The sequence below is a fragment of the Heterodontus francisci genome, chromosome 15 (assembly GCF_036365525.1).
Source record: "Heterodontus francisci isolate sHetFra1 chromosome 15, sHetFra1.hap1, whole genome shotgun sequence".
NCBI classification, from domain to species: Eukaryota; Metazoa; Chordata; class Chondrichthyes; order Heterodontiformes; family Heterodontidae; genus Heterodontus; species Heterodontus francisci.
In genome coordinates, this window is record NC_090385.1 from 46,888,270 (window position 1) to 46,916,049 (window position 27,780).

A 27,780-nucleotide genomic window follows, 5' to 3' on the forward strand; every position below is an offset into this window, starting at 1 on the left:
CCGTGCTAAATGGGATAGATTTCAAACAGATCTAGAAACTAAAAATTGGGCATCAATGAGGCGCTGTGGGCCATCAGCAGCAGCAGAATTGTATTCAACCACAATCTGTAACCTCATGGCCTGGCATATCTCCTACTCTACCATTACTATCAAGCTGGGGGACTAATCCTAGTTCAACGAAGAGTATAGGAGAGCATGTCAGGAGCAGCACCAGGCATACCTAAAAATGAGGTGTCAGCTTGGTGAAGCTACAACACAGGTTTACTTGCATGCCAAACAGCATGCAGTAGACAGGGCTAAGTGATCCCTCAACCAATGGATCAGGTCTAATGGCTGCAGTTCTGCCACATCCAGTCATGAATGATGGTGGACAATTAAACAACTGACAGGAGGAGGAGGCTCCACAAATTTCCCTATCCACAATGATGGGGGAGCCCAGCACGTAAGTGCAAAAGACAAGGCTGAAGCATTTGCATCCATTTTCAGCCAGAGGTGCCAAGTGGATCATCCGTCTCGGCCTCCTCCTGAGGTCCCCAGCATCACCAATGTCATTCTTCAGCCAATCCATCTGATATCAAGAAATGACTGAAGGCACTGGATACTGCAAAGGCTATGGGCCCTGACATCATTCCAACAACAGTACTGAAGACTTGTGCTCCAGAACTAGCCAGTACAGCTACAACACTGGTATCTACCCGACAATGTGGAAAATTGCCCAGACATGTCCTGTACACAAAAAGCAGGACAGATCCAACATGGCCAATTACCGCCCTGTTAGTTTACTCCTGATCAGCAGCTAAGTGATGGAAGGAGTATTGGACAGTGCTATCAAGCGGCACTGACTCAACAATAACCTGCTCACTGATGCTCAGTTTGAGTTCTGCCAAGGCCACTCAGCTCCTGACCTCATTACAGCCCCAGTCCAAACATGGACTCGAGCTGAACTCCAGAGGTGAGGTGAGATTGACCGCCCTTGTCATCAAGGCAGCATTTGACCGAGTATGGAATCAAGGAGTCCTAGCAAAGCTGGAGTCAGTGGGAATCGGGGGGAAATTCTCCACTGGTTGGAGTCATACCTAGCACAAAGCAAGATGGTTGTGGTTATTGGAGATCTATCATCTCAGTGCCAGGATATTACTGCAGGAGTTCCTCAGGGTAGTGTCCTAGGCCCAACCATCTTCAGCTGCTTCATCATGACCTTCCCGCCTTCATAAGGTCAGAAGTGAAGATGCTCACTGATGACTATACAATGACTATACTATGCACTATTCGCAAATCCTGAGATACTGAAACAGCCTTTGTCCATATGCAGCAAGACCTGGACAACATCAAAGCTTCGGCTGATAAGTGGCAAGTAACATTTGTGCCACACAAGTGTCAGGCAATGACCATTTCCAACAAGAGAGAATCTAACCATTTCCCCTTGAAGTTCAGTGGCATTAACCATCGCTGAATGTCCCACTATCAACATATTGGGGGTCGCCATTGACCAGAAACTGAACTGGACCAGCCACATAAATGTTGTGGCTACAAGAGCTGGTCAGAGGCTGGGAATTCTGCGGTGAGTGACTCACCATCTGTCTCCCCAATGCCTGTCCACCATCTACAAGGCACAAGTCAGGAATGTGATGGAATACTCTCCAATTGCCTGGGTGGATGCATCTCCAACAACACTCAAGAAGCTCGATACCTTCCAGGACAAAGCAGCCCGCTTGATTGGCACCTCATCCACCACCTTCAACATTCACTCCTCCACCACCGATGCACAGTGGCAGCAGTGTGTACCATCTTCGACACATCTTCCAAACTGGGACCTCTACCACCTAGAACGATAAGAGCAGCAGATACATGGGACCAGCATCACTGCAAGTTCCCCTCCAAGCCACACACCATCCTGACGTGGAACTATATTGCCATTCCTTCACTGTCGCTGGGTCAAATCCTGGAACTCCCTTCCTAACAGCACTGGGGTGTACTTAGGCCCCAAGGACTGCAGCGGTTCAAGAAGGCAGATCACCACCACCTTCTCAAGCTCAATTAGGGATAGGCAATAAATGTTGTCCTAGCCAGTGACGCCCACATCCCACAAATGAATATTCAAAAAAAGTGTTATCAAATAAAATTTCGCAACAAATGCCTGAGGAGATTTTGGGACAGGTGAACAAAAGCTTCTTCAAAGGGGTAGGTTTAAGGACTGTCTTGAAGGAAGAGAAAGATGAAGTGGTTTAGGGAGGAAATTCCGGAGCTTGGGGCTAGACAGCAGGATACGTGACTGCCAATGGTGGGATGAAGAAAATTAGGATGCACAAGAGTCCAGAATTGGAGGAAAGCAGAGTTCTAGAGGTGGTTAGAGATGGGGAGGGGTAAACACATTCTTTGCTAGACCTATCTTGATTAACAATGAGAATTTACCACAGGGCTGTTGAGACCGGGCGAGGTGTTCGCTTGGAGCTTAAACAGCTCCCTGTTGGCTTATCAATGTATGTATGGTATAGGTCCTGTGATGGTCAACTGTTTGCATGATTTCCCTTGGGCATAGGTGCCATGAGCCAGTTGGTACAACACAAATCTCTAAAGTAATTTACGATCAAAAATAAAATCAACTGCTTTAAGTGCCTAAATTCTTCTTCGTTCCTGGACTGTAAACTGTTTTGAAGCAGTTGGCATGTTCTCTAATCTCGGTGCTCTGGAGTTAATTGTTCATAGACTTTATGAAAACTTTATTTTTTTAATTGCAAACATTTCTGCAGAGTATTCATGGATATAATCAAAAATGCGTAGATGGAATTGAGGTCAACCAAAAGAGGGGTGAGCTTGTTAACCTGAGCCTAGTCCTAAAATTTCCTGTTTTGAAATAGATTAGGTTCTGGGTCGATGTTTTCTCTATTTCCAAGTAAGTATTGGTTCATAACACAATTTATCGGTCAGTCCCTGTTTGAGGGAGATGTGAATGGTTGGAAAAGTTGGCAACTTTGGGACTGATGGAAGTTTGGGGGGGATTGCTGAATTTTTGGAGGTATTTGACTCTGGAGGTGTAACATTACTTGTTCTTCGTAAGACTCACAGGACTACAGGTAATATCCAAAAAAAAAGAGTTTTATCATACTTTAACTAGAACATGTATATACATACAGCTATTGCACAAGCCACACTAAAGCACCTCTCACCCTGTCGGGCTCCACCCACAACTCCCTGGTCATGTATGATGCAACATCACTTCCTCCGGTGACCTTCACATAGAGCTCTCGAGATGGTCCTCTCTCAGTCATCCTACAACATCTCCTTTTTTCCAACGATAAAAACATATGTACAATATACAATGATACAGTTCGGACTAACTATACATGATTAAAACAAAATTTACAAGTTAGTAAGTTTAACACTCTAAAACATAGAGGGGTTTTGCTTAGTCGCCCCGATCTTGTTTTCATAAACCTCTTCCCTTGTTTGGAAAGCTTAAAACATATATAATTGGCAACATCACCAATCACTGCCAATCCCTCTGGCCTCCGGGTACTTGCTGCAACGAGCTGAAGTCCAAGGAGAGACTTTCGGTCATATCGCCTCTTTATGTCAAGACTCCCAGCCTTTTGTGTCGTCCATTACGTGGATCGACCCAATACATTTGACCTGGGTATTTCCTACCCATCTTCGGCATGTTACTGAATTCATGTATTGTGACAATTCATAAGTTTTGGCATAGTGGGAGTCCTGCGAGTGCTGATCCAGTTTTGTCTACAATATAAAAGATTTGTGGTAGCCATTCAGAGCTCCCATAGCTGTACTGTAAGGTTATTGTTCCAATGCACTTGATTGGAGAACCATTGTGGGCAGTCACCCTCGCTGTGGTGGATTGCACCATAGATTCCCATTTCTTTAAGTACATGTCCTTCAGTATACAGATGGGCAGAATATTTGCACATGCTCCGGTGTTAGTTTTTACTCTTGAGTTTATGCTTCCCACTCTTCTGTGGACATGTAATTCCGATCACGTGAATGCCTCAGATTGTGTGATAGCATTCACATGTTGATCCAAATTAACTATGTGGAATGCTTGTTCTCTTTTCGCGCAAGTACATTCTTCATCCATGACTTCCTGAGAACCTATCTTTCTGATGACCTGATGTACCTGCTTGAGCTTTATTTGCATGTTGGCATTCCTTTTGTTGTGTTTGCCATCCTGTCCTTGCAGATGTTCTCTGCCTGTGATCTGCCACCATTCCTGTGTGCAGTATCTGAGCTCGGCCATCTGCACTGCCTTGCCCAATGTCCTCGCATACCACAAGCTTTGCACTGGTCCTGGCACTCCAAACAACTGTGAATTGGGTGAGTCAAGCCTCATTTGCCACAAGGCTTAGCCAACTTCTGAGCTTTGGTTACCATACCAATTGTTGTAACAGCCCCCAGCGCTTGTAACTATTGGCGTCCAGCCAGGATGGCTTCAAATTTCCTTCCATCATTAAATAGTACATCTATAGTGTGCCCTTTCTTCTTTTCCAACAGGTCTTTTTGAAAGTCCTGTAATGGGGTATACAAGATTACTGGCTTTATAATCTGTTCTGCCATTTCATTATCTGCAAAGTCACATTCTTGAGCTTTGTCTCGGCACTTTGCAACAAACTGGTCAATGGACTCATCTTGCCTTTGCCGGTAAGTCATAAGCTCAAGCCTGTGTACTCAGAACTTTACCTTCACCTTCAGTTGCTGCTCCAGGAAAGTCCATAGCTTGTTAGGATCCTTCTGATCCTCAGCTGACAATCCTGATGTATTGATCCAGTGGAGGCCCTCGTTGCCTGGTCGGATCTTAACTTTGGTAGCTTGTTTCTCTGGTTCGCTCACTTCTTGATCCAAGAAACGCTGTTCTATTTGCTGTCAGAACAGTTTAAATTGAGAGACTATGTCTGACACCTTCCAGTCCATAACTGGATACTAGAAGGCCATTTTCTGGATGATCCTGACTTTTTATAAATATAGTACATTTTACAGGTTTTCTTTTTCAGACCTGCATCACTCTGGCAAGACTGAATAAAACATATTTAGTTCTTATTGAGCAGAGATCCTCAGCGATCTTATGCAACAGTGGATGGCAAACTGCGAGATGCTGCAAATATCTCCAACTGCTGCCAGGTGCATAAAAGTTTGTTGCATTAGTCAGCTTCTCAGCTACTTGGAATGCGGTCCTTGCCCTGCTCTGAGGTTGCAGTTGTGGCTGCAGCAGGTGGCAGATTTCATTGAAGTTGTTTCTACTGAAGTGCAAGCATCTTACACATTGCTCCTTGCTGAGTTTCAGGTAGGTGGATTGCTCCCTGAACACCTGGATGGATATGACCTCCTACTGAGAGCTTTCTCGCTTTCCTTCTCCTCCTCCTCCTTCTCCTTCTAGCAACTTGTCCTGCTCTGTGTGTCCTCTGTTCATTCTCTATGCCATGCTGTAATCGAAGCAGAATTCCTTCTACTGCACACGTGTGTTTGAGCAATTCGTCTCTGTAGATGCCATGATGTCAGGACCAATTCCTCCAGCACCTGCCATGCAACTCCCTGTAGACTTTTGCCACTTTAAATAACTTTACAAAGCAGCAAAGACTCGTAAAATCAAAGCAACAGCCAAAAAAATTCAACCAGCAGCTGACCTGTAAGTAGCTGATAATCCCTTTAAATAGCATTGGTGGGGATCCTTCCTGGTGCTGAATGCATGTCCAGCTGTGTAAGGTTGAGAGAGCATTAGCTGGATGCTCCACAATAACAGTACTGGCATCAAATTAGCATTCGTGATGTGATCTATCTGTTCTGCATATCTTTGGCAGCCTGTTAAGGCCCAGTGCAATTTGCCTTAAAGTTGTGCATAAGCACCAAGAATGCCATTTTGGAGTTCCAGGGGCAGTCATAGTGTCCAATAAACAGGTACACAAGATCCCAATTTCTTACCCTAAGTTTCTTTTCTGGAGGGAAAAGAATCAAACGGTGCTATTAATGTTTCTGTGTTCTCAAGCTGACTTTTAACAGATGGCCATCCAGCTCCCTTTATATGCGCCAATTGACTTAATCAAATACTTTCACTGGGAGTTTGTCCTGAGGAATTGTTTTTTGAAAACTAACTATTCTTGAGCATTATGAATTTTGTATTTATGACAGCTTGTCCTATATTTGGTGTAGATGTTTTTTGCTTCTTCTAATGTGGTGTTTCGTTCCCAGGCAACAATTGGAATTGATTTCCTGTCGAAAACAATGTATTTGGAAGATCGGACGGTGAGTATGATCTAATTTACAGCTAGTACGAATTCTTGTGTCTCAAACCAGTGCTTTCATCTTGTGTGCATCCACTTTAGCCTTGTTTAAGTTTGGTTGAAAGGCATTGCTGTTTGGGGGATGCTCATCAGAAGATTCTGGATTTGTTATTCAGCACAATCAGTCAGTGAAAAATAAAATTAAAATGAGTGTGATATTATCTTGCACATTATAGCAACTGCCTCAACCTGAATCTCCACCTGAGTTGAGGCATGCAGATTTTCTTTTTGACTGTCCTATAAACTAGTGCTGAATTATTCCAGAACCTGTATTGAAAAAAACTCAAAATAATAAATTGAAATCATTTACAGGTTGTGAGCTGATGTTCGGTGCAAGTGAGTTTTTCTTGCTGAATTGCGATTTGGTTGTCGAAGTACCGCATGAATGGGGTTAATTCTTCAGAATAATTATGCTGAGAACTGAAGAGGAATTGTGTTTCAAAGTCCTCTGTTCGGTTTTTAGTTATTTGAGCAGTAGAAACTGTGCTGCAATTACTGAGTTATTAATTTTGCAGACTGCCCATGTGTCACAAAACTATAACCTGTTTTTTTTTCTCCTGAAGATGTTATTTCATACTGGTATGTGATTTCATTAGCGTTAGTTCCTTCCAGTTTCTTGTCCAATTAGTCATGTTTCATATGTGAGCCTAAATAGGCTATTGATCCAAAGTAGAAATCCTAAGAGTCTGATTGTGTCGTCACCTAATTTGAGACATACTTTCCAGCACAGGAATATAGGAATTGCAGGCTTATAGGAATTGGGAACATGGGCTCCAGCTTATTTGATATGTTTCCCCCTTCACTACTCTCCCAGTCTCTGAGTACTAATCACTGAGGCTAATTGTGTAATATCTGCCATGGTCCTGGTTGAGATTGGTTAACTTTGGTCAGTGACCTCTAACATACCACGTGGTGTGTCTATCGACTAAGCAAAGTCTCCAAAACATTCTTTTTACTTTTCTTATTTTTAATAGTGACCAGCAGATAGCTGTGAAATGTTAGGAACTGCACTGAGAATGCTCCAGTCTTGTTACTTTTCTCCATGATACCAGATATTCTCTGAAGTCAGAGAAACTAGTGTAAATATGCAAGTAGGTAAGACGTATTAAAATGATTAGTAATTTTGTTCCCGATCATTTTTTATGAACGCAAATGTCTACATGTGAGACTGGAGTTGGTAACTCATATGGAAGCTGAGTATTTGGTTAAAGCAGGTCCATTCACTTCTATCATTCCAGGCCATATTTAAAATGTATTTATTAATCTGCACATATGACCTCATTGGTAGCTCAGGTTGGAGGAGAATAAGGGAAGCCCTTTGCTGGTGCACTTGAAATTTTCTGCTTAGGTGACAATGTGTTCTGAGCTGACTTCATGTCTGTCCAATGATTCAATGCTGCATGCAGTACAATGGAACCTCAATTATCTACCATAATGAAAGGGCGAAACCTTACCATCCCATCACTCCAATGGAAATCGATAGATCATTTTGTTTTTAGTTTCTGAATAATTTTTTTTAGATTGCTTAATCAAGTTCCTACGATGTACAGATAAGTTTTCCATTTAAAAATTTAAAATTCCTGGGGTGGCGGGAGTGGGGAATGCTGTTGGCCCAACTGTTTTTGGTCTCAGAATTCAAATACCTGACTCGCAGTGGATTTCTGACCTGTGGCTAAGTATCTCACACAATGGCAGACTTAAAAACTGCCTAGAAGAGTGTAATCCCAAAAGTTAGTAAAAAAAAAACTTGCCAATGTCACACACCCTTCCACACGTTGTACAAAATTCATTGTGGTGTTTGGATTTAGAGGGCCTGCTATTTACAGTGAAATTCGACACCCTTCTCTAGTAAGTTAATATTACCCTCCCATTAATTTTCGGATAGCTCTTAGGATAGGACTGTCATGAATGTGGCCTGCATTGAGAAATGTGAATCCACCTAGATGGCCTATGATTTTTCAGCCATCTATTACATTAACCGTTGGAGGTACATTTTGCAGACTATCAGTAACCTCACCGTAGCATTATATTCAATATTAGTTGCTTTGGCTTTATCACAGTTTTTCTTTTATGTCAATGTAGACTTTTGATATTGCCCTTTGCAGTCTCTGGGCCAGATGTGCAGATATAGAGCTCAGGAGGCAGGTATGGTTGCGTGGATGTATACTGCTGTGCAGCCAGCTAGCAAAATCTGCAACGGTGACCCAAGGTGTAATCCAGGGAAACTTAATTCCCTGTTACGACAGATGGGACATCTAATTTCCACATTGTACTCAAGATCCCTATCCAAGAGAACCATGAGTGCAAAAGCCAGCATAGGCTGTAATTGAAACTGGCACCACCACCCCCCCCAACCACCAAGCACAGTTTGCTATCCCTGACTCAGCTAAAGTTTTTCACCCATTTAATGATACATGAGCAGCTTCTCATCTGTGGCAGGCCGCAGCAGTTGAATTTTCGTAGATGAGAGCGATTGGTCTTGCACGCAGCCTTCCAGAGTTTAGAGCCTTCTAGCTGGGTTCGTAATATAGGTCCATTACACGAACATCCTCCCTGCCCAAGAATAGGAGCCTAGCAACAAGACTGTTTTAAGTGGCATAAAGTAATTTTGTGATCTTCTCCAAGGTCCAGTGTTTGAGGTGTTACTAGTGGTTACTAATTATAGTAACTGTCTTAGCACCATTTATTTTAAACAAATGAGCTAAACTGGGAATAAGCAGTTTAAGCAAGTGGTGTGGTAATGTTGCTTGTTACACTGCTGATGTTTAGCACCACGGATGGTAGGATATAGATTTGACTTCTTCCATTTTAGTTCCCAATCTGAGCCATGCCAGAAAAGAAAATAATAGGTGAGAGGCTATTAGCAATACATCTTTGCTATGTTGCCAACCACTAGACTGTGAGCAATAGGAAAAGAGGGTATTAGCAGATGTCTGGAAGCTGTTTTGTAGCTTACAGGGCTGTTTAAATATATCCGGGGAAGAATAACTGGAGATGAGTGCTCCTCATTGGCCTGTACACTCTCCTATGTTTTTCTGCCTTGAGGCTCATTTGTGACATGAAGAGCAAAGTAGAAGCCTTGATATTGGTCTCTTCCAATGAATTCCATACAAATTGTTCCTTGACAGGAGGGTTTAAATCTGCCACGATTCCTGCTCCTGGTTACTATCTGGTGATCCTTGCTGGAAAATGCCTGTGTGGAGATCGAGTGAGGACAGGATTGGGCTCAGCTGTGATGCCTTTATGATTGAATAGTGTGTTGGCATTCACTATGTAGGATCACGTACTAAGAATGTAACTTGGGTGAGATACCAAAGAGTAGACAGCATCTGTGGAATCGTAACCCAGCATGTTTCGGCATCTTCAGGAGAGGATACCAGAAAACTCCTAATACACCAGTGATTCTTTTATTGAATGACTGAATGCATGAGCTGAGGTTTATCTATGAGACTCATTGACTGAGTGTATGTGGCAGAATGGTATCTAATTCTGCTTCAGTACATTCATGAGATGACTAAGGAGGACATTCATTTTATTCATTATATATGGTTTATATCTGCGTCTGAGAACTAGGATTAGTGCAATGGTTGTGAAGCTTCTGGTGGGTTTATAAGATACCAATCTGCCTTTCAGGTTTTTAGGTTCCCTGCATTCTTCATTTTGTTTACTTTGCCATTCAGTGTATTTTTCCTGTGTTGTTTTCCCATTTGGTTTTTCCCCTCTGCTCCTCCACCCCCAGATCAGACTCCAACTGTGGGACACCGCAGGCCAGGAGCGATTCCGCAGCCTCATTCCCAGCTACATCCGTGACTCAGCTGCTGCTGTTGTAGTGTTTGATATTACAAGTAGGTATTCGGTGTATGTGCGTTTCGATTCCAGTGCAATCAGTACGCTTTATAAAACAATTTATGGAGTATCTGGCAATTAACGCACTATTCTGTTCAAAATAACTACTCAGTTTCAAAGGTTTTGAAGCAACAAAATAAAATGCCTTTTTGCTGGGGCTACATATTGGTGTAACTTACCGAACAAACTTTTCCTCTGTTATTAAGGTGAAGGTTAATGCAACTGGGAATGGAACATGTTTCACGTACTCCCATTGACATCAGGAACCCCCCCAATAGCCCATAGTACACATCAGTACAAAGCTTTCTCTGAATTCCTTCGGGGGCTGGGTCTAGTTAGATGTAGATTTACCTGCCACTCACTCCTGTATACCCCTGGTAATATGCCTAATGCAGCAGCTAAGAGATCTCGTTCTCTCGTATAAATGGCATATCTTCATCTGCGAACCGCTGAGTAAGATTGTTGAATTTATCCTGAATTAAAGATTATTTGTGTACTTAGGGATTTGGTTCCACTGTGTTCTAGAATTGCGGAGCCCTAATCTATTACTCAAACAACTCTTAACAGCTACGAAAGAAAAAGGAGACAGCTCTAGCACTTGCATCTAATTCCCCTGTCTCATGTATCAGCTGCTTTTTGGAGGACTGCTATTTTTCATCTTTTTCTTGTAGTTACATCCAGAACTGTTTTAATTCTGCGATCTTTGAGGTCCGGGCTAGAAAGGGTTGAAGCTGAGATTATCTTACTTGAGTTACCAAATGATAGCTGTGCAAAGGGTCACTAACATAGAAAATATTTCATATAATGCAACCCGAATAGGATGAATTTCAGTCATCCTAAAGAAGATGACAGGAAAGTGATCTTATCAGGTGAATCATTTAAAGCATATAGTAACAGACATATACAAGGGAGTTTCACAACACTTACACAATTGAGAGGTTCAAATAGTGGCGTATCTGAGCCTTCAAAATGTGTAATGTGTATTGAACTAGCTTGTGACCGTTACTTTGCCTGCACTTTCTGCACCTTTGTATAATCCACAGCTATGACTGTAGGAGTTTCAAGTTCTGTTTACTATATCAATCAAGTACAACGACTTAAGTGTATTAAATTTTCTGGCTAGTGACACAAGGGTGCAAACAGAACGAAGATTTCTTATATATTCTCTTGACACCTGATAAGTCAATTCCTTGTATTTCAGGAAAGTTATCAACGAACTTACAAAGCTTTACCGAATTGTCATGGGATGCAGACACAAGTTTCATTCTGCAGGCCTGAGATGAGGTTGATGTTGAATGCTTGTTGAGCTTTTCAGTCTTTCTAACTGTTCTAATTTGCAACTAAACCCAATTATCATGAAACACAATAGTGGAGACTCTGACCTGCTCCCAGTGAGTGGCATTCTGCTGTGCTGATTGAGATTGGTCCTTGATCCTGTCGTTTTCCCCTTGCCTTTTCTCTTTCTCTGCTGTCCTGGACCTGGTCTCTGCAGGTTCGACTGCAGCTCTGGGATACAGCCGGCCAGGAGCGATTCCGCAGTCTGATTCCCAGCTACATCCGTGACTCCACTATTGCTGTTGTAGTCTATGATATTACAAGTGAGTGCAAATTCCTGCTAATTCTTTCTGTTACTCCATTATGTTCCTGTGCATGACACACTTTTGTTTATCACACAGCTGGTATAATCTTTGTTGATATCCATAGTAGCTGGTAACTCAACCGTGTCCCCTGTAATGTGATGCAGTTACTGAAAATGATGTCACAGTGCCAAGTATGGCAGTGCCTTCAGAGTGCAACTTCCCCTTCCTTCTTTATCCCTAAATACAATGATCAGTGACCTTGCAGTGTCCCTTCTAAAATGTGGCAGTTTTTGCAAGCAATGCTATTTGTTCTACCCCCTATACCAAAGGAGGTCAATGTTTGAAAGCTGGCTTCCTGAAAATAAAACGGGGCGTGTTACAGTACAGATTGTTCCAAGCCTATTATAAACAGATTTTAATTGTGCATTTACCTTACTTCGGTCGATTATGTGCCCTTGATCCCAAATCAGAAATATTATTTTACATTTCATGGATGTCTGATTTGTTGCTTGGGACCAAGAATTAAGAACCAACAAATAAATGCCTTCACATCCGACGAGCCGTTCCTTTTTGATGCTATCCTAATCTGCACCTGAACCCCATCTCTCAGGAAACATGTCTAATTGCCTCTTGAAACCATTTGGTGTCTATTTCAGTGCCTTCCCTCGTAACGTTCTACAATGCTTATGACTCTTTTGGTGAAAAAGTTCTACCAACTTGCCATCTTACTCCTAACTGTTAAACTACATCCCCCATATGGGAACCATTCACCATGGTAAAAAATGTGCCTTGGTTAGTGTTGCTTTCTTCCTAATTTTGAATGCTTCCTTTGCCATCCAGATGCTACTACCAAGTCATCGCTGCACACTGATTTCAAGCTACCAGTGCCGATTTATCTGGCAGGGACTATATTGTTCAGTTATGGAGTTTAAGAGGTGTTTCAAAACTAGATTCAAAACATGAAAGCATTTTCTGATTGACTTTCACATTCTGCTGTTAACAGGTAGAGAAGGTGAAATAGGACTGGTTGGGGGAGAAAGAGACCCACACATTCTTAATTGTGGAGGACTGGAGAGAGTAATTGATCTGGTATTGGAAGCAAGGAAATGGAAGAGATTGGTACTAAGGAGATCCCAACTTAAAAAAATATTGCTCTGGAAAAACCCACAAGTAGAAATGTTGGTCTGCCAGCAGGAAAAGAAGAAAATAATGCTGCTGATGCTAGTCTCATTGGGGAGTATAGCAGGTTTCCATTCACCTTTCAACTCCATTATTGCTGCTTTCTTCCAGTGTTGTAGATTGCTGAGGCAGGTCCTGATGGTTTAATAATGAAAGTAGAAAATACTGGAAATACTCAGAAAGTTGGATAGCATCTGTGGAGACCAAAACAGAGTTAACATTTCAGGTTGTTTCAGAAATAGAAAAGGTTTAAGATGCAACAGGTTTTAAGCAAGTACAGAGGCAGGGAAAGGCAGGCAGAGGAAGTACACAAGGGAAGGTCTGTGATAGGGTGGAGGGCAGGAGAGATTAAATGACTAAAGTGATGATGGTGCAAGGCAAAAGGAGATTGTTACGACCAAGCTGGAGGAGTGCACTGTCTTTATCTAGTTGCACTTCCCCATGAGTCACAACATATATTTAAATGTTTACCTGGTTACTGATATGGCCAATTATATACTTTATTTTATTTCAGAATAAAATCCACCAACCAGGCTTCTTTAATAAAGAATAAAATTATCAATTTATTATAAAATAAGACTTATTCAGTAAAGATGCAAAGCATTAACACACAAATCGAGATATGAAAGTTCCCTTCTAACTTAGCCCAACACACACACACCAGTTAAAGAAAAAATAAGTAAGTTTTCTCTGCAGAGATCTCTACAAAAAAGACAAAAAAATATTTTGGCGACCTGTTAATTCTGGAAGGAAAATGAGAGGATATGGAATGATATCAGTTGCCCCTTTATTCTGGCGTCCCAAATACGTATAGATGGCTGTCACCAGGATCTTCTGGAGCAGTTCTCGTCAGGCGACAGAGGATTAGCCTGGCAAGCTTTCCAGGAGAAATGCGGCCTCGGGTTTCAGCTATCACACACTGGATTTTCAGGGTTTCTCAGAGAGGTGGAGAAAGGATGAACTGTTACCTTCTGTCTTGACATGTTACGACCATGGTGGGAGCAATGCTCTGTTAATTCAATCCTGTCACTACACAGGTCTCAGCATATTTCTTTAAGCTTTCCAAATCAGTAAAAAAAGCAGCCAAATTGAACACCCTAGTGTCCTCCGTATGAAACGGACCAAACCAGCTAGCTATCTTTAGACAACAACAAATTAACTATTTATTAAAAGAAACTAAAATCTTAAATACCACTAAGATAAACCTATGCCTAAAGACCTTATAATTTATTTTAAAATCTAACTACCGCATTCACATACATATACTCAAGCTAACGGTAATTCGGTTTTTAATTAGCTGACCGTTGAGAATAAAAATTTAAAAAAAAAAGTCTTTGCAAGTTACGTTCCTGACAAATGGAGTTTTCCCATGTAGAAACAGTCAAAGGTCGCTTGAAATCTTCACACTGGTCCAATGGGGGGAAAAAAAGTCCTTCAAAGATAGGAATTCAACAGTTCATCTGTTGTAGGATTAAACTGTCCCTGCAGTGATGAACACAGCCAAATACCAATAATTTGTTGCAAAAGCAAAGCTTTTCTTATGGAATTAATTCGGCTTGTTGCTTGGTAGAATTTTGAGAGAGAAGACGCAGCTTCTTCAGTTCGAATCTCAGAATTCTCTCTGTTCAAACTAGTCTCAGCCAGCTAGTTTAAAGTCAAAACTGAAACATTGAATCACCTGACCTCTTTCTTGCGACTGTTGCTTGGCAACCAGAATGCAATCTGGCAGACTGAGTCTCCAGAACCTTCTGTTTTAAAGGTGCACTGATCTTTTTACAGTCTTAAAGAGCACACACAATATTTCTGAGGAGAAAAAAAAGTAAGACCGTGACACATGTTGCTTTTCTGTAAACTACTTTTCTGTAAACAACTCCTCTAGTCACCAAGGCTGTTGCTGTTTACTTAGCTGAAGACATGTGTTTTCCAGTAAGTGTGTTTCTAAACCAAGTCCCAAAGTCCTTCCAGTGACCTCTTTTTAAAAAAAAACTAAAATCCAGCATCTATGTAATCTCTTCAGTCCTCCAAAGGAATCCATTTCCACAATTTTAAAGCACCAGTCTTCACAAAATATTAAAAAGTGGAAGTACTTTCATAACAAGATGGTAATAGGACAAGTAAAGAAACAAAAAATGCGTCTAGAGGAGGTGTAAATGGGAAAAGCAGAATCATTACTGTTACGACCAAGGTGGGAGTAGTGCACTGTTAATTCAGTCCCACTACTCCGCAGGTCACAGCATATTAGCAAAGTTTCCTCCCTACCATAAAAATTGCCAAGTTAATCACTTTATCCCCAGAATAAAGCACGCCAAACCAGGTTTCTTTAAACAACAAAAAAATTATTTATTAATAAACCAAGTTTTAAACAATAATGAGATGAATCTCTATGTATGAAAGATTTTATAACTCCTTAATCTTTCTAAATTTCATGCACACACACGCACATTCAATTACCAATGGTTAACCAGGGGAAATGGTTATATTGATTTTATAACAGTTTCGTAGGGATAAAATAACTGAATTGTATCTTCTGTTAGTATTTTTCTGGATCGGTGAGGTGTCCCAGAATCAAATACTCAGATGCCACTCGATGTCTCTCCAGGTGAAATTAATGAACAGACTGTGATGCGTAGGCATTCAAGGTAGTTAGTCTGCAGCAGGCATCACACAGTTCTTTCAGCAACAGGTTGTAGCAAGAGGTCTATTTAAAATTTAAAGTAACAGTCTAACAGTAGAAACTTTCTTAAGAGCTCAGGAACTTCCAAAACGCAAATGTCAACAGGACTTACACTCAGCAAAGGAGACTTCACCACAGAGAGGGGCACTACAAAACTCGCTCTCGAGGCAGGGACTCTTGACTGGAGGCAATAGCAACTTGCCACACCCAAAAAACAAGTTTCCTTTCTCTTGTGTAGGAGGCAGAGGTCAAAGTGGAGTGGGATGGAGAATTAAAATGAGGGGATCGGAAGCTCGTGGTCTCACTTGTGAACTGAGCAGAGGTGTTCTGCACAGCAGTCACCCAATCTACATTTGGTCTCCCTGATGTAGAAGAGACCATATGGTGAGCGGCGAATACAGGATACTAAATTGAAATAAGTGCAAGTAAATCGCTGTTTCACCTGGAAGGAGTGTTTAGGACCTTGGACGGTGAGAGGGACCAGGTAAAAGGGCAGGTGTTGCATCCCCTTTGCTTGTGTGGAAAGGTGCTGTGGGAAAGGGAGGAGGTGTTGGGGGTGATTCAAGAGTGGACTAGGGTGTCCCGGAGAGAATGATCCCTTCAGAATGCTGAAAGGAGAGGGGAAGATGTGGTAGCATGATGCTGGAGATGGCAGAGGATGATCTGTTGAATGTTGAGGCAGGTGAGGACAAGGGGAATCTTATTGTGGATCTGGGAGGGAGTGAGAGCAGAAGTGCAGAAAATGGAGCAGACAAACTGATGAACTAATTCCTGGTTAATTCATTCCCTCCTGCAGATTGGTTGTTTCTAGCTTCTCCCTTTTTGAGATGAGTTTTTTTAATGCGTATCATTCACCATATCAATGTGGCATTTTACTTAAATGGGAGGGATGGTTACAGTCAGCTTGGTAAGTCCATGCAGCTCCTGAAAAGGGATACAGGACTGTTAAGCCTGAGAGACCCCAGTAGAATATGAAAAGTCAGCAACCAGGACACTAAGCCTATATCTCCCACCCAAATACACAGCATTTTGAGCAGTCCTTCTCAGTGCGCACCATTCTGCTGCCTCGTGCCTGGCTACCTGAGTCCAGATGCCACTGTTTCTAATTTGACCAGTTCCAATGCCTCATCTCATCCGTGGTTCCAGAAACAATTTATAAACAGAAAAAACAGAAATCTAAGAAAGTTGAAGAGACAGTGAAAAGGACTAGAGGGGAAGAGTGAAGAGGAAGGTGGGGCTTAGAAATGAAGGTTGGGAAGAACTGAGCGGGAGATAGCTAAAGGCAAGGGTAAAAGGGAGAGAAGTGAAGAAGGGGGCGATGCATAAATGAGGGGGAATTGAGAAGGACAGAGAAATGGAGAAAGAGAAGCGAGAAGTGCATGAGAGGGCACAGAACAGAGAAGAAAAGAAATTAATATCTTCATGCCCTTGTGATGTTCCAGAGGCCTTCATAACCAATTAAGAGTCGTCAGTGTTATAGGCAAATATATGCAGCCAATTTGTGTACTGGCCTCAAATGGCAATTAAATGAGTGACGAATCAAAATTCTGGTGGTTTTTGTTGAGAAATCATTGTCAGGACACCTAAGAAAACTCCCTTCTCATCTTTGAAAAGTGCCATGGGATCTTTACATCCACCTGAAAAGGTAGACTAAGCTTCATTTAGCATCTCATCAAACGATGGCATCTCTGACAACGGGCAAAATTTTGTTCCTCCCTTGGAGGTGGGCACAGGTGGAAGGCAAACAATGTCAGGGGCTGCCATCCCAGGTCACTTGAGACCATTAAGTAGCCAAACGGCCACTTAAGGTCCTTCTCGCGTCTCCACCACAATTTTGCAGAAGGCGGAGGGGCCAGACGCTGCCAGGCAGAGCCTGGCGGCCTCCTAGCGAGGTAGTGAGGTCCCTCTTTTGGGGAAAATGCTTGGCCCCCGGAGGGCCCCCCAGCAGCGATCGTTCTGCCCCCAGCTCTATTACCAGGGCCTTCCTGACTAACCCCGGTGACTTCAATCTCACTCACCTTTCCTGGGGTCTCCGGACATCTTCGTACTGCAGGGCCTCATGCAGTACCGGCAGTTGCCACTGCTTCCAGTGACACTGCCAGCCTTCCAATTGGCTGGCAGCTCCGGAGGCGGGAGCTTGTCCCTTTAAGGGAGGGCATCCACAATGGCGGGCAGTTAATTGTCTGCCCGCCGCCAAATAGCTTTGGGGGTCTGACAGAGGGCTGAGGCGGCATTCCCCCCCACCCCCACCTTCTGGCCCGCTGCCCCCATCACCATAATAAAATGCAGCCCAATGTGATGCTCCCTGAATGGCACTGGAGTGTCAGCCTAGATTGTGTTGCAATCTTGGAGTAGGACTTGAACCTACAATCTTCTGACTCAAAAATTCCGCTACTGACCGAGCTGACACTTGAGATGACGACAAGCAGTGGAGGAAAGAGTCGGACATGAAGGGAAGAGCAAAAGAGAAGGAAATGTGGAGTGAAAACGATGACTATATCTTTTCCTGTTGTAGCAGTGATTTTTGGTCACATTTTGCCCAATGCATTGGCAAATGTATCTGAAGTCAGGGGGCACTAATTGTAAAAGCAGTCTTTGAAATCAAATCAGTAGCTGCTTAACACTTTTTACATGGAAATTGAAGTCCTCAAAAATAATCAGAAATGATTGGAAACCCACTTTAACCACCAAGGTGGCTGTAAGTAACTGCTGGATCTAAAACAGCAATGATTATATCGGTCTCTGAAGCCTATCTGAGATACCTATCGCTGCTGGATTTCTTATGCCTATTACTGCTTGATCATTTGGGGAAACTCATTTCTTCAATAAAATCTTTAAATTTGTTTATGATGTTTAATCCATCTAAGGCAGAAAGTAAACATCACTGCATGGAATTTGGACAGAGTGGAAATGATCCTACATAAAGCTACACAGACATTGTATCTGCTGTTAATTTACACTAACAGCCTGTTGCATTGAAAATAACTAAGTTGCATTGCTGTATTCGTAGACTCTCTGTTTCTCTTCACCTCTTCCCCACTACCTCCAGATTTGAACTCTTTCCAACAGACTTCAAAATGGATTGATGATGTACGGACAGAAAGAGGAAGTGATGTCATCATTATGCTGGTTGGGAATAAAACTGATCTGGCAGACAAAAGGTAACATGTCTAAATAAGTTTTTTTCACCATCTTTTTCTTTGGTTGTATATTTTACCTTTTTTTATTTAATGATGTTAGTGATAACTTTATTTGATGTAAACTGTGTTTTAGTAAATTTCCTATTCTTCTGTTAAACCCGGCGATTAATTAATTATAACCTGGGTATCACAGATATGCTTCTCATGAGTTATGCACCAAATGTCTGATGTGTCTCTAATTTTGGGGCCTAATTTGTGAGAATTCACATCTTGGGGATAAACGCAAGAACAATAAAGGGCCGGATTTTGTGATGGGGTTGGGGTGGGCTTGTCGGCATTTGCTGTCGTTACCAAAATTCCAAGTAATTTTTTTTGTGTGCTCTGGTGGTTCTTTAAGTGCGCGGCCCCTTTAAATTTTTTGAGTGGCTGCACATGTGTAAAAAGCTGTCTTGTGCATGGCCTGTGCAGGGATTTTTAGGTTGCCAGGTGGTCACATGGCTTAAAGGGAATGTTGGTCATTACCCCTCTGAAACTGACATCAACATCAGGATGTCAGGCTGCACAGATTATTGCAGAATTCCTGACATTACAGTCTGTCTCTTGGGCTTCTAACTCGGGCTGCATGGTGGATTCCCTTGCCCAAAACCAGCCAGCCATTGAAATCAGCAAGAATTTCAACTTTCTTGCTTCCACGTTACGTTTGAAACCCCTTAGAAAGCTATACCTTTTTCAGTCAGGTGTAGCTCGGTTATTCATGGCAATGTGATTAATTAAATTCTATGAACAACAGAACAGGCCCAGAAAAAATATTATCATGTGCTGTTAAATAATCAGATTTTTAAGCTATTATTTTAAAACAAGCTTTTCAGAATATTTTAGCTTTTACCTTCATGCCATGTGTATGTCCCAATCTTCTAATTGCTCTAGGTAAAAAGAAAATCGGAAGTAATTTTATTTTTGTGCTTTTTGTTTCGTGTTTCTGTGTCTGTGAAATCCTTAATGTGATAACATCACTACTCCTGCATGCTGTGAATGCTCAGTAAAGAACACTGCAGTAAGTTTGAGTATCACTGCACAGTGATAGAGGTGAAATTCCTGCCAGAGAGATTGCTAGAGATTTACTTTGTGGTTAGTTCAGCACCTTTCCTTCAATGCTGACCACAAACTCTGGGCCATTGTAAAGTGTTCCAAGATGCTTCACCGAAGCATTAAAAAACAAAATTAGGCACCGAGTCATATTAGGCGATATCAGGGTAGATGGCCAAAAGCTTGGTCAAAGAGATAGGTTTTAAGGAGTGTCTTAAAGAAAGACGGCGAGGTGGAGAGGTTTAGGGAGGGAATTCTAGAGCTTAGGGCCTAGGCAGCTGAATGCACGACCACCAATGACGGTGAAGCAGTGAAAATCAGGGATGCTCAAGAAGCAAGAATTAGATGAGCGCAGGGTTTTGGGGCTGCTGCAGATTAGAGATGGGGAGGGGGCGAGGCAATGGAGTGATTTGAAAACAAGGATGAGAATTTTAAAATCAAGGCGTTGCTCGACTGGAAGCCAATGTAGCTCAGTGAGCACAGGGATGATAGGTAAACGTTAGAGCATGGACTGATTTAGAATAATGAAAGATCCTGTACCCCAGAATGAGACTGCAGGAATATTGCGATATCCTGCATTGTAGTGTGAGCCTTCAAGAACAGTGAAGTGAGAGATTCTGCCCTGCAGGGTGAGTCTCCAAGAATGGTGAGTGATTCTGCTCTCTAGGGTGAGATACCAGGAATAGTAAGCGAGTCTACAGCCAAAGACAAGTCTCCAGCAATAATGAGATTCTTTCCTTCCCTGTGTGATTTTATGCTCTTGTGGATTAGAATTGCAAGTATATTTAGCATTTCTTGAAAGTCAAATTTTGCTGCAAAATATTTTCCACCTACCATATGATGAGGAAGAAGATACCTTAGTCTGATTTTCTTTAGTCCTCTGAGCTACCTCAAGATCAAACAAACTGTATTTAGTCTTTCGAATGGAATAGGTTGAAGGAGCTGAGTGACAATCCAGAATTGTGTGGTTTGAGTGAAGTAGAAAAAGGGTTATTTAGTTTCTTTGGAACTGTTAATAGGCCAAAATATTTGCTGTTCCTTTTATTATTTCTAAGCTAGAATTTGTTACAGTGGCACAGTTTTTAGTTTCCTTTTGATCATGCACTGGTATTATGTTGCATTTTCATTATTGTAGGCAGGTTTCTATGGAGGAGGGCGAAAGGAAAGCCAGGGAACTGAACGTAATGTATATTGAAACCAGCGCTAAAGCGGGCTATAATGTTAAGCAGGTATGTACATCTGTTTTAAAGAAGGAAATGAAATGTCACCTGGGGTTTGTACTGAATTATGGGGCTTGAAGGTTGTAGTTTGGACATCCCTGGTCCAGCTTACCCTACTTTTCTATCTGTGTCTCTGTCATGGTCCTGGAGCATGTGTTCCTGTGAAATTAGAATTGCATGTATATTTAGCATTAACTAAGAAAGTTAAATGATTTGGTTCTCTAATGTAGAATTAGCTATTGTAACTAATCATAGAATGGTTACATCATAGAAGGAGACCATTCATCCCTCGAGTCCATGCTGGCTGGCTGTAAGAGCAATCCAACTAGTCCTACTCTCCTACCCTTTTCCTGTAGCCCTGCATATTATTTCCCTTCAAGTACTTATCTAATTCCCTTTTGAAAGCCATGATTGAATCTGCCTCCACCATCCTTTCAGGCACTGCATTCCAGATCATAATCACTTGCTGCATTAAAATACAATTCCTCATGTTGCCTTTGGTTCTTTTGCCAATTACTTTAAATCCATGTCCTCTGGTTCTAGACCCTTCTGCCAGTGGGAATAGTTTCTCCCAATCTACTCTATCCAGACCCCTCATGATTTTGACAACATTATCAAATCTTCTCTCAACCTGCTCTGCTCTAAGGAGAACAACCCCATCCTCTCCAATCTATCTTTGTAACTGAATTCTCATCCCTGGAACCCTTCTAGTAAATCCTTTCTAATACCTTCACATCCTTCCTAAAATGTAGCACCCAGAATTGGACACAATACTGCAGTTTAGTCTTACCTCAGTCATGCCCTCTGCCTGCAGAAGTAGGCCTCCTTTTTGGTTCCTAATCAGCCTCACCCTTCTTTCTACTCGTCTAATATTTGTATGCCTATAGAAAACTTTTGGATTCCCTTTTATTTTGTATGCTGGCCTTTTCTCATACTCTTTATCTACCCCTCTAATTCCCTTTTCACTTCCCCTCTGAACTTTCTATATTCAGCCTGGTTCTCACCCATATTATCAACCTGATATCTGTCATATGCCCCCTTTTTCTGCTCATCTTTCTATCTTTTTTGCCACCCAGGGAGTTCTGGTTTTGTTTGCCCCACCTTTCCCCTTAGTAGGATTGTACCTAGACTGTACCCAAACCATTTACTGTTTAAAGGTCACTCATTGTTCAGTTACATAGTTGCCCAGGCCAGATCTGTTCTCAACCTGCTGAAATTGACCCTCCTCCAATTTAGTATTTTTACTCTAGATTGCTCGTTGTCTTATTCTATAGGTAATCTAAACCTTATGATACTATGATCACTATCCTCTAAATGTTTCCCGAATGACACTTGATCCATGTGACTCGCCTCAATCCCTTGAACCTTGAAGCCACCTTATTCTTTGGACCAGAAGTGTACTGATCAAGCAAGTTCTCCTGAACTTCAGAAATTCTTCCTCCTCTCTGCCCCTTACACTACCAGTCTGTATTGGTCTAATTGAAGTCCTTCCCACTACTTAGTGGCCTATAGAATATGCCCAGTAGTGTAATGGCATCTGTTGTTTCTTAACTCTAACCAAATGTATTCTGCCCTTGACCCCTTTAGGACGTCCTCTCTCTCCAGTATTGTAATATGCTACAATATATTACAATATTGCCAGTACCACCACCCCCCTGCCCCCACCTTTCTTTCCTGAACACCTTGGACTGCATTTTAAGAGTCTGCTGCCGAAGTAGGTGGTGGACGTAAAGAGATTCAGCCCGCCCACCCGCGTGCCATGTCACAGAGCCACTGCGATTTCAAACGGGGTGGTTCATTAGCATGGCCGCGATGACGTGGAGGGGGCGAGCGAACCACTGCAGGCAACGGCGTCTGGCACCATTTTTAAAGGGCTTACAGACCTCAATGTACATTTACAATTTAAGTTGATGTTTCCGGAAACCAAATAAAATAAATGTACCATGCACTCTCCCACCCCCAGTGGCAAATCACAACATTCCAGCTCTTTCCCCTCCAAAAATACAGATATTTAAAACTTGACCTTCTCTTCCTTCCAAAAAGTTCAGCACCATTGCCCTTTACCCCTTCCCAACAACCCCCCCCCCCCCCCCCAACCAATCCGCAGCATTTTAAGCCCACTCTTTCCACCCCCCCACCCGGCGACAGGTGTCGTGCCACGTTTCCCCGAATGGGGATTCGAAGACACGGCATTGTCAGCCGCCCGGATGAAGATCGGTGCAGTGATTAAGGAGGCGACGGGGCTTTCATTAAATCCGGTATGTAAATTAGATTGCATATTTAAATGGGGGTCCCGTCGCCAAGCGGTGGGGTGGCTGCCATGAGGCCACACTGCCATCGAGATTGCCTGTCGCCGTTGGGGTCGGTGGCGGGCCATCACCGCACCTATCTTCATTGCCCCCCCTCTGCCAACACTCCTGACGGTGAAGGAGCTTTAAAATCCAGTGTCTTATATCCAGGAATATTTAAGATCAAATCCTGCCCTTTTTAGAACCAGGTCTCCGTCATCACCACAGCGTCATATTGCCATGTGGCTATTTGCACCTGCAGCTGGCCAACTTTATTTTTCATGCTTTGGTCATTTACACACACACTGCAAACCTATCTTGGCCCTTTTTGTGTTCTCTCATGGTCTGATCTCACCTAATAATGTACTATTTCTTACTCTAATGCTGCCTGTCTCTCCCAATCCTTTGTGCACCTTGTTTCTGCTTTCTAATGCTACATCCTGGTTCCTATCCCTCTGCCGAATTAGTTGAAATCCTCCCCCACGGCATCAGTGAACATTCTTCTCTGTCCCACTGCAGGAAGGTAGTAATCATGCAGGGATGCCCCCTTTCTAAAGTACCCTTATCAGGGCTAGTGAACTAAGCCTTTTGGAGACTCCTTTAATTGCGTTTAAATAAGATACAGTTAGAACTTTCCAAGCTTTTGGAACCTCCTGCATTTAGTTTTCAGTGTGAAAGGGGTTTATATTTTAACAATCAGAGACCCAATTCGGAGACTTTTCGCTCAACTTCTTTTAAAATTGCTGTTTTTTCATTGATGATGGGACTGGTATTTACTGGAACAGTGCTGTATCCAATCTACCTCCTAGAGTTAGGGACATATCAGGTACTTTGGAAAGGGGAGGGGCCTTCCTGATTTAATTACTGCTTTCCTGTTTCTTGTGCAGAGGTGGGACAGGCAGAAATTCCATTCACTCAACTCTGAGCAAGTTCATTATCTAGAATAAAAACAAAATACTGCGGATGCTGGAAATCTGAAATAAAAACAAGAAATGCTGGAACCACTCAGCAGGTCTGGCAGCATCTGTGGAAAGAGAAGCAGAGTTAACGTTTCGGGTCAGTGACCCTTCATCGGAACTGACACATATTAGAAAAGTCACAGGTTGTAAGCAAGTGAGGTGGGGGTGGGGCAAGACATAACAAAGGAGGTCTAGATTGGACCAGGCCACATAGCTGACCAAAAGGTCACGGAGCAAAGGCAAACAATATGTTAATGATGTGTTGAAAGACAAAGCATTAGTACAGATTAGCTGTTAATACACTGAATGTTGAACAGCAGCAAGTGCAAACCTGAAAAAAAAACAGTGGGTAAGCAAACTGAACAAACTAAGATGAAATGAAAATAATTCAAAAAAAAAAGATTGTAAAAAAAAAAGAGAAAGAAAAAAATAACAAAAAATGAAAGTAAAATGGGGGGGCTGTCGTGCCCTGAAATTATTGAATTCAATGTTCAGTCCGGCAGGCTGTAGTGTGCCTAATCGGTAGATGAGATGCTGTTCCTCGAGCTTGCGTTGATGTTCACTGGAACACTGCAGCAATCCCAGGACAGAGATGTGAGCATGAGAGCAGGGGGGAGTGTTGAAATGGCAAGCAACTGGAAGCTCAGGGTCCTGCTTGCGGACTGAGCGGAGATGTTCCGCAAAGCGGTCACCCAGTCTGCGCTTGGTCTCCCCAATGTAGAGGAGACCACACTGTGAGCAGCGAATACAGTATACTACATTGAAAGAAGTACAAGTAAATCGCAGCTTCACCTGAAAGGAGTGTTTGGGGCCTGGGATAGTGAGGAGAGAGGAGGTAAATGGGCAGGTATTACACCTCCTGCGATTGCAGGGGAAGGTGCCATGGGACAGGGACGAGGTGGTGGGGGTAATGGAGGAGTGGACCAGGGTGTCGCGGAGGGAACGATCCCTTCGGAATGCTGACGGGAAGGGAGGGGAAGATGCGACTGGTAGTGGCATCACGCTGGAGGTGGCGGAAATGGCTCGAGGAACAGCATCTCATCTACCGATTAGGCACACTACAGCCTGCTGGACTGAACATTGAGTTCAATAATTTCAGAGCATGACAGCCCCCCATTTTACTTTCATTTTTAGTTATTTTTTTCTTTCTCTTTTTTTTTTACATTCTTTTTTACAATCTTTTTTTTTTGAATTTTTTTCATTTCATCTTAGTTTGTTCAGTTTGCTTACCCACTGTTTTTTTTCAGGTTTGCACTTGCTGCTGTTCAATATTCAGTGTATTAACAGCTAATCTGTACTAATGCTTTGTCTTTCAACACATCATTAACATATTGTTTGCCTTTGCTCTGTGACCTTTTGGTCAGCTATGTGGCCTGGTCCAGTCTAGACCTCCTTTGTTATGTCTTGCCCCACCCCCACCTCACTTGCTTATAACCTGTGACTTTTCTAATATTTGTCAGTTCCGATGAAGGGTCACTGACCCGAAACGTTAACTCTGCTTCTCTTTCCACAGATGCTGCCAGACCTGCTGAGTGGTTCCAGCATTTCTTGTTTTTATTTCATTATCTAGAAATTGGGGAAACATTAAGTAAAGTTCATTGTTGCATAGCATCAGAGAAGAAAAGCATTCTCCAGAACACTTTATCTTTTGTCCGCAGAAAAAAAACAATGATAAAAAATCTATTTTTATTGTAAAATAGGTTAGCAGTGAGAGATGATAAATCATCAGTGAGAAAAGCTCCTTTAGATGCTAAATGACGAATGAGATGAGGAAAGATATTACTTTTTTCTTTAGTTTTATGCTAGACATTCTACTAGGGTTCATTGTCATTCAAAGTTTCTGTTAATATATCTTGTGTCCCCTCAGATCTGGAGTTTGCCTTTACCTGTCCAGTATTTAAGCAAATGACAGCGAGATTCACAGATCAAGCAGAGAATTTTTGCCATTGCATGGTGGCCTACTGGGGTGCACCTTGTGCGACAACTTGCATTCTATTAGACAGACTCTAGTTACACACAAACACAATTTATTTAATGTACGTTCCAAATTTCACTTCCGCAGGAGTAATCATGTGTTCGATGTCACTAGACATTTTCATAAGTAAACCCCGAATCCTCTACACTAGGAGTTTACCTTTACCTTTCTTCCTAGTCATGCAGTAGTGTGACCTGGAGGTCAGAACAGTGATACCTTTTGTTCTGTGTAGCGAATGTTGTATTTTCCCATGTGGGCCATAGGCACTCAATCTCTCTGACTTCACTCTTTTGTGTTCTGCCTCACTGTATCAACTCGGGCTCCTAGCAGGAAGATCGAACGGCTGGTTTGCCACTCAGATGATGCAGGGGCATCAGATGCCCGCCCCCTCCCCCACCACCCCATGATGGTTTTGTCGGCACTGGAGAGGCCAAAAAATGACTCAAGCATTCACTTAACCACTTCATTGTTTTGCAATCCTGATCAAGCAGCCCCACATTCTTTCAAATATGGTGGATCAAAAATAATTCAGATGCCCTCCTCCCCAAAAAAAAATCCATCTACATCGTCTCCCTCTTTAAAATAGAACTGGATTTAACAAAACTATTCCACCCCATGGTCAACTGTACGTTCGCGATGCTGTGTCTTTCATTGCCAATTCAATGGTTACGTTTTTGAGTTCTGTGCTATATGTCTCCATGGGTTCAGTCATTGATCGTTCCTATAAGTGGACCTCACATCACACCATAGTGTGTCTTACCTATCCAATATCTGGGTAATCAACGTGAAACCAAAGAATTAAACAGAGAGCCCGGGTATGCAAAATGAGAATAGGTCCCTTAGTTTCTAAATACAGGTGAGTAATAAACAAAGGGAGACTCTTTTGGTTGTGAATCTGAGAGCAGTGTTTATTTCTCTCAGATTCTATTTTAGTCATATTTGGAGTAGTGTGAAAACTGAGGCACGACATGCAGGGAGATGTATCTTCCAGTTTCTGCAAGTGGTTTACTGAGGCTGTTGCTTTTTCCTCTCCAGAAGCAGGAGTTGAACTGCAGCACAGACTGCTGTGGGGTTGAGGGGAGGTGAGAGAGAGAGGGAGAAGAGAAAATGTGTGTATGTGTGTTTATAAACATCAGTGTCGTGGCCCAGCAGAGATCCTTATTGGAGAGCAGAGGGGACAGGAAAGAAGATAATAGGAAGGAGAGAGGCCTGGCTCCTGTGCCATTTGTTTAGTTCTTTATCTTTTTCATCTAGATTCCTGGGCCTTTCTTCAATTTCATTAATACCCTTACTTTCCAAAGTATTTTTAAACACCTCAATTATCCTACATTTATGGACTTCTAAGACAATGCTGTCCACTTGCTCACAGCCCTTTTGTGTAAAGATGCCTTTTTCTCTCTGCTTCACTTTCAGCCAGTATACTTCTCATTTTAAGAGTCTCCTTACTTCTGGATCCTATTAGAAGGAAATTATTCCCTTCATTATTTTAAAAACCTCAATCCAATCACTCCTTAATCTCTTCATTGGCAGAGTTATAACTCAAGTTTAC

The 27,780-nt window shown here is 42.3% G+C and overlaps 1 protein-coding gene across 2 annotated transcripts in view; it reads left to right on the top strand.

Annotated features, from left to right (window-relative positions):
* The window catches only part of rab41 (RAB41, member RAS oncogene family), a 55,935-nt gene that overhangs the window by 9,234 nt on the left and 18,921 nt on the right, over positions 1–27,780 (top strand). The window contains exons 3-6 of one of the 2 annotated variants that reach the window (XM_068047487.1): positions 6,193–6,246; positions 10,024–10,129; positions 18,613–18,724; positions 20,925–21,018. In XM_068047487.1, coding sequence (XP_067903588.1) covers positions 6,193–6,246; positions 10,024–10,129; positions 18,613–18,724; positions 20,925–21,018 — 366 coding nt within the window. Of the gene's footprint in view, positions 1–6,192; positions 6,247–10,023; positions 10,130–11,622; positions 11,729–18,612; positions 18,725–20,924; positions 21,019–27,780 lie in introns of both variants that reach the window. The other variant, XM_068047488.1, reaches the window with a different exon arrangement.